This window comes from Diceros bicornis, chromosome 11 (genome assembly GCF_020826845.1).
Source record: "Diceros bicornis minor isolate mBicDic1 chromosome 11, mDicBic1.mat.cur, whole genome shotgun sequence".
Lineage (NCBI taxonomy): Eukaryota > Metazoa > Chordata > Mammalia > Perissodactyla > Rhinocerotidae > Diceros > Diceros bicornis.
In genome coordinates this window covers 20,214,851-20,230,820 of record NC_080750.1, presented here as the reverse complement: position 1 = coordinate 20,230,820, position 15,970 = coordinate 20,214,851, and the positions used below count along the sequence as shown (strand labels likewise).

General features: G+C 35.3%; 1 protein-coding gene across 4 annotated transcripts in view; it reads right to left on the bottom strand.

Moving 5' to 3' along the window:
• Positions 1-15,970, bottom strand: part of INTU (inturned planar cell polarity protein) — a 77,252-nt gene that overhangs the window by 22,219 nt on the left and 39,063 nt on the right. For all 4 annotated transcript variants that reach the window (XM_058550026.1, XM_058550028.1, XM_058550027.1 and 1 more), the window contains exons 6-9: positions 14,245-14,334; positions 10,283-10,360; positions 6,412-6,601; positions 2,865-2,918 (exon numbers count right to left, since the gene is read on the bottom strand). In XM_058550026.1, coding sequence (XP_058406009.1) covers positions 2,865-2,918; positions 6,412-6,601; positions 10,283-10,360; positions 14,245-14,334 — 412 coding nt within the window. The remainder of the gene's footprint in view (positions 1-2,864; positions 2,919-6,411; positions 6,602-10,282; positions 10,361-14,244; positions 14,335-15,970) is intronic.

The following is a 15,970-nucleotide window of genomic DNA, read 5'->3' as shown; positions in this document are numbered from 1 at the left end:
CTAAACTGTAAGAGCAGTCACAACTGGGGATGGAAACAAGGGAGAGGGATGAGGAGGGAGGAAATTTGTTTTTAATAACCCATGCTTGCATTTTTACCCAATATGCCTGCATTACTTTTATAATTAAAAAAAAAACAATGAAACCTAAAGAAAATTAAAAATTGGAAGTAATCTAAATATCCCTCAATTGGGGAATGGATAAACACTGTGATACATTCATACAATGGAAAACTACTCAGCAACAAAAAGGACTGAACTACTGATGTATATAACGACATGACTGAATCTCAAATGCATTACACTAAGTAAAAGAAGTCAGACCCCAAAATTTACCTATTGTATGATTCAATTTATATGACATTCCAGAAAAGGTAAAAACCAAGGGGACAGAAAACAGGTCAGTGGTTGCCAGGGGCTACGGGAAGGGAGAGGAGTTGACCATAAAGGGGCACAGAAGAATTTACTGAATATACCTTAATAACAATTTTTAAAAAACCAAAGAAAGAACACAAAGTTAGGATATAAGATTAAATCTTCAATTTAATTTCACAAAAAGTTTAGAATAGATCCTTATTTTCATTTTTTTTTATTAAGATAAAATTCACTGAATTGTTCTGCAAGTTTTGGCAAAGATATATAGCTGTGTAAGTGCCACCAAAAGCAAGGTATAGGGCAGTTCCATCAATACCTTCCACCAGATTTTCTTGCTGAGTAGTATTCCATTGCATGAGCATATCAAAATTTGTTTATGGACACTTGAGTTATCTGAATTGTTTCCAATTTTTGTCTATTACAAATAAAACTGCTATGAACATTTGTGTACAGGATTTCGTTTCTCTTGGGTAAATAGATAGGAATAGAACACTGAATCATATGGTAGGTGTATATTTAGGTTATTAAGAAACTGCCATACTATTTTCCAAAATACTTGTACCATTTTACATTCTCAATTTATCGATTTTTTCTTTTATGGATTGTGTTTTGATGCTGTATCCAAGTAATCTCAATCAATCCTTTTCTAACCACAGAAAATATTGTTAGTTCCACTGCTCACTAAAATGATATTCTATAAAGGCAGGAAAAAATGATATTCTATAAAGGCAAGAATTAGAATTTTAATTAAATCTATCAAATATAAGTTCCTAAAACCCAGATATTTTAATACTTTAGAGCTAAACTGCTCATAATGATTAGTACCTATCTACACATTCTCCATCAGTGAAAAACTTATGACCTTCAAAGAATTCACTATGCTTAAATTTCCATTATCTTACAAACACAATACTCTTCCATTTGCTCAGGATCTTAGTTAAGACTGTCACCCTTCAAGCTAACATCCTCTCCCCACTTTCACCAGCAATCTTCTTGAGAATGATCCAACTCTCACTGCTTCTACTTCCTCACTTTCCATTTACTTTTTAAAAGAACTTTTTTTTTTTTTTGTGAGGAAGATCAGCCCTGAGCTAACATCCACGCTAATCCTCCTCTTTTTGCTGAGGAAGACTGGCTCTGAGCTAACATCTATTGCCAATCCGCCTCCTTTTTTCCCCCAAAGCCCCAGTAGATAGTTGTATGTCATAGTTGCACATTCTTCTAGTTGCTGTATGTGGGACGCTGCCTCAGCATGGCCGGAGAAGCGGTGCGTCGGTGCATGCCCGGGATCCGAACCCGGGCCGCCAGTAGCAGAGTGCGCGCACTTAACCGCTAAGCCACGGGGCCGGCCCCCTAAAAGAACTTTTATTACTGAAAATTTTAGCATATACAAAAGTAGAATACTATAATTAGTTCCTATGTACCCATCATCACCCAGCTTCAATTATGACTAGCACACGGCTAATCTTGTTTCATCTATATCCCTCTCTCCTTCTTCTCTCTCCCTGGTGTACTATGTCAAATTCAATCATTTCACCCATAAATACTTCAGAATGTATCTCTAAAACAGACAGACTTAAAAAATATATATAACCATAATACCATTACCACATCTAAAGAATTATTCTCATCTAATATCAGTCACCAGCAATTACATTGCCTTGAATGTCTCAAAGATGTTTTTAAAAATTTTGTTTGTTTGAATCAGGATCCAAATAAGGTCCATATATTGCAATTGGTTGATATGTTTCTTAAGTCTCTTGTAAATGACACGTTCTCTCTCAACTTCTCCACCCTCCCGCCCCCCTCCCAATTTATTTGTTGAAGAGACTGTCCTGTAGTGTTTCCCAGTCTGGATTTTGCTGATTGCAATCCTTCTCCCCCAAATGGGGTATTTAACATGTTGGTTTTCCCCTGGTATTTCCTGTAAATTGGTAGTTAGATTCTGAGGCCTGATTAAGTATATATCATAGGGATCTGAACCCAGGCCGCCAGTAGCGGAGCACGTGCACTTAACCACTAAGCCACGGGGCTGGCCCAGAAACATTATTTATATACCAGGGCCTGGGTACTAGTGGTGCTCATCACTACTAGGATAGTCACTATTTCTAGGCCTTTTCACTGGACAGAGCTAGGAAATATATGTTTTTTAAAAGGTTAAAAACCATACTGATACTTCCAATTTAAATTCAGATCTATACAGTCTTTACCTAATTTAATCAATATTACATATATGTCCTTTTTCTCAAAGCCCAGTTCTTAATGATACAAATGCAATTAATCATTACATATACATTATGTAACAAATATTTTTAATGGAGTAGAAAATCTTAAGGCAAGCAAAATAGATTCTGTCCGTGTCAAAATAGAGACCTAATGTTATGTATTTCAAGACTATTACATAGCTGCTTGGAAAATATTTAGAATAATGATGGATTTACAAAATAAGAAATCAACACTGAGCCTTTCCTAAAATCCACTGCTTTTCTTACCAGTTCTGCAAAATCTGCGGCCTCCAAGTCACTCAACGCCGTGTCTAATTCCATCTACGTGGAAAAGAAAAAAAAGAGTAACACAAACATTTAACTCATATTAGTTACTTTTTATTAATGGCCATTTAAGTGCTTAATAATTATTTGAAGAATTGAATAAGTATCTTTCTCCTTTGTGTTATTTAAGAAAGGTCCCAAAACGGAACATCTTGTTTTTAAGCTCTGCAATTAAAAAAAAAATTAACTTACTTAACATATAGGCATTTTTCAATTAAATCTTAATTTAAGTTAGAAAATTTTTTAACCTATTAAAATTCTTAAAGGAAAAAAGTCAATCTTAATGTAGTTAATCTATTTTGAGCTGTTTTTCTATTTCCTTTATATTTCTCAACAGTTGGATTCTTGGAAAATATCAACATTCTTCCCTGTCTCTCTCTGACGTTTTATATAAAAGGACTGTTAAAATCTTTATTCATGGATTAAAACATGAAGGCAAGTGTTCCCCTGGAATCTGGCACAGTTTAACTACCCTACAGAGTTATTAGAAAAATCTCTTACTTAGGATTTAGCTTTTGTTTCTATGGAAATTGTCTGAACTCTTTCATGTATTTGTTCTTCCCTGAAGCATTCAAAATTTAAAAACAGAATAAATTTAATCTGCAGTTTAATCTATAATGCATTTATATAAATTGAAAACTATTCGCAATTGAAGCTTGCAGCATATATGTTACTTGTGAAAAAGAATCCTTTTCCTTTTTTTAAGGCCAAGGCACTCTCTGCAGGACTGTTTCACAAACTGTGTCTTACTGAGATGACAAAAGCTTTGGGAACATTAGTCATGCCTTTCAATGCTTTTCACACGGTATGACTTATTACTCATTTGTGACCCACATTTTTCTGTGTCTAGCAAATACTTCATGTTCTCCTTTGTGTGGCTATAGTTTCTCTTGTGAAAAATTACCAGACAAAAAGAAAATTACCCACTTGTGATTTCTGATCTCAGAAACATTAATGTTCAAACGGTTGCTACTCCTGCTATCGAACTCCATAGGCTAATGTACAAGGTTACTATAATGGTTTCTTCATACTTCTTAAGAGAAAAGGTGAAGTATCTTTTCTCTTAACTACTCCTGTGTACCTTAGGAAAACTGATAAAAAAAGAACATCTGCAAACAAATAAATAAAATAAGGAAATTCTCAAACATCTAGGAAAGAAAACTGAAGTGAGACTCCATAATATACTAAATTCAGAACAAGTAAGTTTTTTTTCCAAGTTTAAAATAACTATTTCTACCTACATTTTATCACCCACAAGTTACCTCACAGCCATGTGTTTTTAACTAGATTTCTTCAGGCATAAAATTCCTTAGTATTTTCCATTAGAAGATATATAGTCAATAAACCCTACTATTTTTAACACAGTAAGAAATCTCAGAGAACAAGAAAGTATTTAAGTTCTTTGAGTTTGCTGGTAAAACAAAAACAAAAACTTCAAGGGTTACATTTTTCAAACTTCACATTCATCAGAGACATTTAGATCACTTTATCAGAAGCTATCTCTCTCCAAAAATATTGTTCTCAAATCTCTTAACCAGAGTACAAAATATAGAAAACATCTAAGCTATATCTTCATTGTTTCCTGTGTATTAATTTCATCTACCCAACTAAACTGTGAACACCCGAGGACTCTTCTGGATTCCCCGAAGAAGAAATTTCTTCTTCTGCTTTCTTTCTTCTTTCTGCTATCTGGATTCCCGGATAGCAGAAATCTGAGGACCCGGCACAGACTCATCTCCATACAGTAGTGTTAGACTTGAGGATAAAAGCAACCAAAGCTTTGGTGAGATAAACTGCAGGTATGATTTGAGGCAACAAATTAAAAAAACATACACCAGAATTCACACAGTGATTTCTCAGTTTGATATTCTTTTAGGTTGAAACAAATAAAAGCATACGGTCCTTTTAATCAAATGTATGCTAAATTAAGAAAAAAATGCCAATAAAAAAGAAATCTGAATACAGGAGGTAGCCTTCACATGGAATTTATAAGACCAAAATAAGCTATATTTTAAAATGTCTTAAATTTCTCAGAGGGAAGAAAATATTTAAAGTATCCAAAGTCTAAAGACATTGCCCCTAAAGACATTAAGTACCTCTACTCTCACACAAAGAAGAGACTACGTATTTTGAGGGAAGAGATTTCTTTAGTGAAGAGACTCTGAGACAGGGGAAGGAACCTGGGCAACTGCAAGACCAGAATGGCAGGACTCATGGGTGGCACCTTCTGATTCATGAAATTGGCTTGTGTCTTCTAGGAGAAAAAAGATTCCTGAATGGGCATGAGACAGACTTTGGAGGCAGGGTCTTTCTCTCTTAAAGGTAAAGTTATATATTACTTTCTGTTTATATTGAACACTTATGATTTCTTATGAAAACACTGGTGGGAGTAGAATTATATATATCATACTTTTTACTTTTTACATGATTTTGGAAAATGATCATCATTGGCCTGAGATATCAAAAGATCCAGCAGCAGGCAGTTGACAAAGTCAAGGACAAAATAAAAATGCCAGAAGGTAGTTTCCTTTAAACATGCTCTAACTCTTCAATTCATTCTAAAGAACAATTATACAATAATACTCTCACAACTGCAACTACACTATGCCAGGCATGATTCTAAACACTTTACATATAATAACTCATAACTCCCCTATGTAGTAGGTACTATTATTGTGCCCATTTTACAGATGAGGAAGCTGAGCAAAGTCACTGATACATCAGTTTAAATTATTATTAAACTGTCAAAAAGGCATTTATTTGATCATACATTGAAGAATTTCATGAAGAGTAGAATCTCAAATTGGGCTTTTACTACAACATATTCGTACTCAGGGAACTGGCTATGGCATAGTGCCTCATTTAATACTAATACAAATGCTGTGGCTATTGTATTAGATTATTGGTGATGAAAATGTCTGAAATGATCTTTTCAATCATTCAACAGTAAAGTTATTCTGGGTCTAGAGATATGACTAAAATTACATTGATAATACTTAACCATCATGAAGTCTTACCCTTGGTCAGCTATCTATGGGACAAAGCAAAAGCAAATTACATATGTTCACATAAAGATTTTGCTATTTTTAGTGGAGTTTATATTTTAGCTAAGAACATTGTTAGCCAATCATTTCATCTACCTTTAATCTATAAAGAAACTCTAACACAAAACCTTGCATTATAAAATCAAAGTCACAAAATTCAGAAGTAAGACACATCACATAATTACGATTTCTGAAAAGAATTCTAAGTTTGGACAAAGCTTAAATATTAAAGTAAGATGAGAGAGTTAATTTCTATTTGGAAAGAATAATTTGTCTTTCTAAGTTCACTGCACTAGGCCTCCTACTTCTTCAACCAATTGCCTCTTTAACTCTTACCCACAATCCAGAAAATAACAAAAAGCCCAAGGAAAAAAAGAGAGAGAGAGAGAAGATAAAGAATTATAAGGCAATTGATTCTGATTCTTATTTATGACACCTAAGATTACTTTGATTTCCTGTGGAAGTGTGAGCCATCGAACTCCAGGGAGAGTGTCTAAAAGTACCGCACTGGAAGCATCATACTGCTGTGCACTGGGACTGGCACTGGAGTGCAGTTTAGCAGGCTGAAGTGCTCTTTGAAAGAACAAGCTGAAAAAATGATCCAAACGAGGAACATTCTCAACCTGGCAAAAGGCACTGGAGAAACAAGAGCTGTAAGTTAGAACAAATATGGAAACGATGGTCATCATTTCTATGCTCCTAAGGTGACTGGATCTTTCCCCACTCCATAGGCTCTCTTCCTTACTCCTCTCCCTTAATAAGAATTACTGCTATGATGTTACTGATAGAGTAGGTTCAGAAATTCACTCTGTTTTTACTCTAAAACCTACTCTCAAATGCATTGAGTAGATGGTACTATGGAAGAACCACAGGGCTAACACAAGTGGTATATCTACAACAGAATGGGCTGAAGTACACTTTTGTAAAAAATGTAAGTTGCTTTTACCTCTGACTGTCTCAACCATTTACAACTCCCACTATCTTTCAGGAAACATGGGATAATAAAGAGATTTGAGCTTTGTAACAGAGCAGATCTGGTTTTGAATCTTATCACTGCTCTCAGTAGGTAGATATCGCAGGAAAATCATCTAAGCTTTCTCTGAACTTTCGTTTCCAACTCTCTAACAATGGGGATAATAGAACCTAACTTACACGCAAAGTACCTAGTACATAATAAGTATAAGTACCTATTATGCTTATTAGTTACTGGTACACAATAAGCACATAATTAGCCTAAGTTATTTCCTCTTCTCTTCACTTATGAAGGCATAACCATTGAAGAACTCAAAAAAAAAAAAAGAAGAGAGAGAAACTGAACACTTGGTTTTAGCTATGTAAAAGTAATACAGTATTGCCTGCAACCATTTGTTGGAATAGCCCACTGGATAACACAAAACTGACATATATGCCATTAATATAACAGAATAATATTCACTTATTCTCAACAAATTACCTGAGTGCCTACTATGTTCCAGGCACTGTTCTCATTGCTGGAGGTACAGCAGTAAAAATATCAAGACAAAAGACAAGGTCTCTGCTCCCATGGAGCTCATATTCCAGTGGAGAAAGACAACAAATGAACAAGCAGTAAAAACACGAACTCATACAAATCATCACACAGAGAACAGGACCATGTGAATGGGTGATGTGACTGGTTGGGGAAGAGTCTCTGAGAATGGGGCATTTAAGCTGAGATTCCAATGTCAAGAAGGTACAGTGAGAAGGAAGCGTGCAAAAGCCTTAGGTGGGAACAAGCTTGGCCAAGGTGCCTGCAGAACAATGCACAGGGGCAGGTGTGGTTTGAGATCCGAAATCAGAAAGGTAGGTGCGAGCCAGATAATAATGTAGAAAGATCACTCTAACTGCGTCTGGAAATTAATTCAAGTGGCAAGAATGGAGGCAAGGGAACCAGTTAGGAGGTTACTATAGTAGTGAGAGATGGTGGTGGCTGGACAGGTTAACAGTGAAGATGGAGAGAGATGGATGGTTTTGAGATATGTTTAGGAGACAGACTGACTAGGATTTGCTAATGGATTGGCTGGGAATGGTGAAGGAAACTGTTATATCTTTAATTTGATCACAACACTAAACTTTGTTAATGTATAACATGAATCTTCTATGGCTCACAGGGAACTAACCAGCTCACAACTTAAAAAAGAAATTAGGGCCAACCCCGTGGGTTAGAGGTTGAGAGTGCACGCTCCACTACTGGTGGCCCGGGTTCGGATCCCGGGTGCGCACCGACGCACCGCTTCTCCAGCCATGCTGAGGCCGCGTCCCACATACAGCAACTAGAAGGATGTGCAACTATGACATACAACTATCTACTGGGGCTTTGGGGAAAAAAAAAAGGAGGAGGATTGGCAATAGATGTTAGCTCAGAGCCGGTCTTCCTCAGCAAAAAGAGGAGGATTAGCATGGATGCTAGCTCAGGGCTGATCTTCCTCACACACAAAAAAAAAAGATAATTAAGTCTTTGGACTTTTTAGTCTTTTCATAATTTTTCACAATGGGCCTTTAATAGCTTTCATAATCAGAAAAAACCCTGTTATTAAAAAATATATTGCAAAATGACTATTAACATCTTGGATCCATACTGCTTCTTGGTGTTAAGAACTCAATGGATGTTCACATTTATTATCTTAGCCTTTCAAATTCTCACTTGAACAAGAAACTAGTTAAATTTGCTGCCAACTTAGAGATAATTCCAAATGAATGGAAGCTAAATTTCAAGATGAAATTCAGAGAAATTAAGTTTCTCTGTCCCCAACCTACTCCGTTGAAATTTGCAGAACAACTCCAGTTGATTGTCTTCATGTATGGAATTCATTGTAGGAATTTAATCTTTGATTATCTCTGGTTTTATGAAAACAGAAAGCTTCAATGAGTGCAAAACATAGCAAGGTTTGCTCATCTAGTGGAAATTTAAGGAGGTAGCTTATAACCACATCCTTACTCTTCATTGGTTAAAAAGCTCCTTATTAGTAAAAGGTAAAAAACTGTTTGTGGCTGCCCAGCCTTTCGTAGTTCACACATTTGGAAAATGCTAATAAGTAATTGGGTTTGGGAGGGATGTGTCTCCTAAGAGGCTCCTGGAGGATAACACTGCGAAGTAGACGATTTTCTCAGATGGCACGATCACAGAAAATTCCTTCAGGCTGCTTTGAACAGCGACAACAAAGATCCACTATCCACTATCCACTTCAGGTTAATAGTGAGGATGGAGAGAAATGGATGGATTTGAGATATGTTTTGGAGACAGACTGATTAGAGAGCTGATACCAATATGGTTGGGAAAAATGTATAACCTGTCTTTGGATTTTTTTTTATTTATTTAAATTTTTTTTTTTATTGAAGCATAATTGACATACAATATCCTATTAGTTTCAGGTGTATGTCATAGTGATTCAATATTTATACATATTATGAAATTATCACTACGATAAGTCTAGTTACCATCTGTCACCATACAAAGTTATAATATTATTGCCTATATTCCTTATGCTGTACATTAAATCCCCATGACTTATTTTAGAACTAGAAGCTTGTATTGATACACTCTTAAAGCTTTGAAAGCAAAGATATTTTAGCTCTCTGAAGTACTGGGACTTACAAAAATCCCACAAAGAGAAAAATCTATTTTCCTTCCATAATTTTACATGTTCAAATGTTGAAAAGTTACCTCAAATTTCCTCCTTCAGATCAAGAAAGATGCATCATGTTATACTGTAAGGTTAAAAAAGCAAGAAGCAGAAAAATATGCATAATATGAGCCCACATGTGTAAAAAAAGAGTATGTATATTCATATTGTATAGAAAATATATGGAAGGATACACATGAAACTAAATAGTCACTACTTTCTCTACTATGTCTTTTATTTATTTTAATAGTGCACACTGTTTTTACTAAAAATTTTTTTTGAGAAAGAAGTATCACATTGTAGGATAGCGAATTTGACAATATTCTTATAATCAAAGAAAAACACAAAAAACTTATTTAAAATCTTCTTACTCTTTTCTGTATCTGTTATGAAGAAATGCTCTTACATTTGTTCCTAAAGAAATATATCAAATCAGAATATAAGTGTGGCTACATCATTATTTCACTAAAGTAACATATGCCCAAAAAAGAAAAAGCAATGGGTCAAATTAAAATCGGCTTAGAGCTGTAAAATAAAAGCCAGTAATAAAAGGATGAGAAAATTATAATAATAAGAAAAATCAACTAACTTGCCAACCAAGGAACAGTATTAAGTGCAAAAGGTGATTTAGAATCATATACTTAAAACTTGAGATTCAATTCAAAGAAGTACTTACCTATCTAAAGAACTATACATAAATTTTAAGGTTCGGGCAACATCTTCTATCATGTTCCTTAGCTGAGGAAGAGGAACTCTAAAAAAGGAAAAAATATGTCTGTTCATTTACAACATAAATGATACATATCTAAAAGAAGCTGAATATCTTTACATTTTATATGTAAGGAATGTGAAAAGTATGTGTGTCAACTGCAAGTATAGCTGTGTAAAACGGTTATTTACTGCATTAGCAATGGAAGACTCTGATGTCCAGATCTGGGGTTCTAGCATGGGTCAAGTAGGGACTTTTTTTTTTTTAAGAGGAAGATTGGCCCTGAGCTAACATCTGTTGCCAATCTTCCTCCTTTTTTCTCCCCAAAGCCCCAGTAGATAGTTGTATGTCATAGTCGTACATCCTTCTAGTTGGTCTATGTGGGACACCGCCTCAGCATGGCTTGATGAGCTGTGTGTAGGTCCATGCCCAGGATCCAAACCAGCAAACTGTGGGCCGCCGAAATGGAACGTGCGAACTTAACTGCTATGCCACCAGGCCGGCTCCCAAGTAGTGACTTTTTATATCATCATCTATATGCAAATTATTTAACCCTCTTTAGGGTTTAGTTTCCTCATGTGTAAAATGGGGACAATAATCACTAAGCCCTTCTCCAGTTCATTTTGAGGATTAAATAAAATTAATGCACATAAAGCAGTTAGTGTAGTATCTGGGCCCATAGAAAGAAATGCTAAATTCTTGACACTTTCCAGTATAACCCACAACTGAATCTCCAACTCCTGTGACAAAAAGACATGCCTGAATGAAACGGAGAAAGGAAAGAAAGTAGGAGAAAGGAAAGAAAGAAATGGACTTAACATTTTCTCACTGAAGCCTTATAAGAATTCTACAAGGTAGGTCTTAGTATTCTTATTATACCAATGAGTAAACGGAGGTCCAAGAAATTAAGTAACTTGTGCAAGAACACAAAGCAAGTAGAACCTGCTCATGGGCAGCCATCTTCTTAGCTCCAAAGTTACTCTCTCCACTACCTCACATTGTCTTCCTGGTTAGGTGCCCACTAATCACATCACAGGAAGATGATCCCCTCTCTGAAAACACATGTGCCTGGATTACGTGCCCCACCCTATCTTCTGGGGCTGCACTATTTGACTCCCTTGTAAAAGGCATAATGATATAGAGGGAAATGTACAGCCTGTGGCATTAAGACAGACGAGGCAAAAATCCCAAGGCTGCCAGTTGAATTACAAACCACACGCATGATGTTAGAGATACAAAGACATAGGAATTGACACTAAGGAGGTGCTTGTGCAAGATCTCTCAATCTAACACTATTTCCTAGTTCAAAAAAATAAGAATAATAACTTACCTTTCACAGTTACATGAAACAATATGGAATAAGGAAAAGAATCTGGTACTGAGTGGTTGGTATCAGCATTAAGAGAGCTGGATAAACAGGTTGCTAGGGCGTATTTTTGAGTTGAAGCTCAGGATAGAGAATAAAGGGGCTCTTCCAAGTTCTCCAGGATAGGAATGACATAAACATTTAGGGAAGACCACTCTAAATTTTATCCACCCCCTCCTCAATAATAAAGATTGAGAAATTGGCTAGAGCATCCCCTATGTGGTACAATTTTGGGCCAGAGCTCAGCAGCGACAGGCCTTTTGTGGCGTCAAACCTCTCCTGGGACCTCTACCTGCCTAACTAAATTGGCTGGTGGCATCGGAATTTGGTTGAGCAGCCTCTGCTCAGGTCCTTAGCTGGGCCTTCCTCTCCCCTCTCTAACTGCCTTTATCTTACCATTGTATTATTTGTTTCTTTTCTTTTGCCTTTTGGGCTACTACAAGAGTCTAAAGACAAATGTTTTATCCTGCCACTATCTCCTAAAATATCTTATTCTGGATGTTCTGTAATTCTTGTAAACCCACACTTTCAAAACAGCCCAGCTTTTCATAATCCAACCCACTGGCCTAGTGCAGTCTCCTAGCGGGATTCATTATAGTCCATTTTTAGAGAAAAACACACATTAGCTGGTTAAAGAGAGCCATCATCTAGTACATATGTCACAGCACCGTCATTCCTTCATATTAAAAATCTGAAACCCCACATTTATGATAGATCTTATCTCTTTCTGTCCAAAATTAAAGTCACCTTCAAAACAAAATCATTTTGATATTTTTCGCTGCAGCCTCCTTTGGAGCTTCTGTTTGTGGTGTTAAAACATGTCCACAAATTGTTTGATACTCTTCTCCTCAAGAGGTGGAGCTTAAGTCCCCTCCCCTTGAGTGGGTATGGATTTAATAACTCTCTTCTGACAAATAGTATATGGTGGAAATGACAGGATATCATTTCTAAGACTAAGTCATGAAAGGTCTTACAGTTCCCCCTCTTCCTCTATTTTGGATCACTTGCTTTGGGAGAAGCCAGCTGATACATTGTGAGGACAGTCAAGCAGCTCTGTGGAGAGGTCTGTGTGGCAAGAAACTAAGGTCTCCTGACAACGGCCATGTGTGCAAACCACGTGTGTAAACTGCAGATCCTCAAGTTCTAGTTAAACCCTCAGATGACTGTATCCCTGGCTAACATTTTGACTGCAACCTCAGGAGAGATCCTGAGCCAGAACTACCCAGCTAAGTGGCTCATGGATTTCTGACACACAAAAACACCTATGAGATGTCCCTGAGTTTTAAGTCCCTAAGTTTTGGGATACTTTGTTATGCAGGAATAGATAACTAATACACTGTTATGTAGTGAAAGAAATCTGGTTAACAGTCATTAGTAATAGAAAGTAGTCATATTTGTGTTCAGATTGGCTGTATAATACATTTTTCTGGTCCACCTTTCTCTTTCTTGGGAAGCTTAAAGCAACACCAAAAGAAAATTTATCTAAACCAATATTCTCTTAAGTTGTGTAAGTCACACACTATAGTATTTATTTTGATATTTGGTTACTATTTGGTAGACAATATATGATGTCTATGGAGCAAAAGAGAAAACTAAAGTGTGTTGAATAGTTTAATAGAAGTAGCCCAGTATTTTTTGAAGTAGGCAAGAGTCTAAATTACAAGTTTTAAAAATCATTGAACAGGGAAATAGACTAGTCTATCAGTAGTTAAATCCCTCTCCTTGGGGCTGTTCTCCATATTCCTACCCCATTTTCCCCCCAGCTTTTAACATCCTATGACACTGGGGAAGCAATGTAGTAGAAAAAATTCAGACATTCTCATTCAATTTCCAATTCTGCCTCTTGCTGATTATGTGACCTTTGGCAAGTTATTTAACCTCTTTGTTTTACTTTCCTCACTTATAAAATGAGGACAGTAATCACTAAGTATATTTTGAGCTAATATTGAAGATTAAATGAGATTAATGAACGTCAAGTACCTAATGCAATCCCAGTTCACAGTCAGCTCATTATAAATTTCAACCCTGCTCTTACCTCCAATTATAAAAATTAGATATATTTCAAAATACTTAAAAAAAAGTTAAGAAAGAGACAATGAAAATACAAGATGTACCATTAGAGAAGTCATTTTAGAGTTAAATATTCACTATTTTGTCAAAGGTGCTCAACATCAGAGCAAAATACCTTTCTGCTGATCCTTAATTCTCCAAAATCTCCATGAGTTTTACAAAAATTGTAAACATACAAAATCCAAATCACGATACTGTCAAAAGTTTGAGCAGAGGACAAGGTCATCTCTCAGCCACCTCTATACTGGCCACATCTCAGAGGAGAGTGTACTGACAGCCCCCACACTTACTAATTGATCTAGCTGGACCTTCCTGGCACCTTTCTGCACTTCTCATAACAAATGAACACAGGTAGCTATTGTGCAACAGACCTTTAAATCATAAAACCGTTTAAAGAGTTTGCCTTTTACAAAACTGTCATAATTTTAATGAAACAGACTTTGCTAGCAATATTCTAGAAACAATTTTAAGGCAAACAAAAATCTCAACTTACTCTTCAGCAGGCAGGCCAATTAACAACAACTTGTCAGATTCTTTCCAATAAGCCACATGAATTTGTTTCCCATTTAAAAGAAGGGATGAGCTAAGAAAAAATAGAGTCAAATAAAATTAGAACATCTTTAAATGTCACAAAATTATAAACAATCGTTCATAAAAGATAACATATGGTATGATTTAAGAACTGCATGCTTAATAAGCAGATTTCTTGGCATATACCTAACTGCCACACAGAAAAGGCAAGGAATTGTATAACAACAAAAATATATTCTGAAATATTAAAAAAAAAACCTAAAAACTCTAGGTCAAACAAAAGTAAATTCTTTTGCTAACATTTAGTGACTATATACTATTTTTTTCAAAAGAAAGCTTCCATCACTGTGTGCTAATTTAACACACCTTTTCTGATTGTCTATTTATGAACACGATTTACCAAAAGAGATTACAAAGAAATGAAGATGTGGTCCCAGCTCACAAGATGATAATTCAATATGGGACACAGATACATAAACAAGTAACCAAAATATAAGTCAGATTTAAACGTGTTCTCAAGGAAACTTTTGGAGCGATGGATATATTCATTGTGGTGATGGTTTCAGGGTCTATACCTATGTCAAAACTGGCCAAATTGTACATTTTACATATGCACAGTTTATTGTACTTCAATTATACTTCAATCAAGTTGGAAAACAAATTAAATGTGTTCTAAAAAGAGATATAATAATGAACTATGGACATATAGAGAACATAATGATTCCTTCTGTAGTGTGGGTAGGTGGTGGGAAGAAGATAAAATAAAAATATCTTTAAACGAAAATACATACATCAGTCTTTATCTGTTGAGTCCTTAGGATATAGTGTACCTTCTATACCTATAGTAGGTAAGTATGTGGGATTTTAAATATGAATTGCTAAACAGATTTTTTTCAAAAGGGATATTACTTTTGCCTTAGTAAAGTTTAAAAATGCATATACTTTTAGAAAAGTATTAGACTCTTTTATTGTCATACATTAATATCACTGTAGTTTTAAGGCAGTGCATACAATAAAAGATATACATGTTGCTAAGGAATCCTTGAAATAATAATTATTTTCATATTTATTGTTTCACAGAAAGTTTTTCTATCTTTATTTATTATTTTCCACGTGTTTAACCCATATCTTATCATTAATAACAAGATCTAAATATCAAGTAAAATAACATCTATCCTTTACAGTTAAAAAAAAATCAAATCCACATGGAGAAACTTAAAGAAATTTTCTTTCTAATAATAGTAAAAAGGAGGCCTACACCTTGAAAACATTATCCTAAATGAAAGAAGCCAGTCACAAATAACCATATTATGATTCTATTCATATAAAATATCCAGAATAGGAAAATCTATAGAGACAGAAAGTAGATTAGTGATTGCCTAGGGCTTGGAATGGGGTAGGTGGATTGACAGCTAAAAGGTACAGCGTTTCTTTTTGAGGTGATGAAAATGTTCTAAAATTGACTCTTTTAGTGTACAATTCAGTACACTGAATTGTACACTTTAAATAGGTGAATTGTATGATATATGAACTATATCTCAATAAAGCTGTTTAAAAAAATAAAAGGAGGCCTACAACATGATTTTCTGAATGCCAATTTATACACTAAATGGAGCCTAAGTTACTGGTGTCTTGAAAATGAACTAATATTTTCTGCATACACTATTAAAGTCCCAGAGTTAAACATG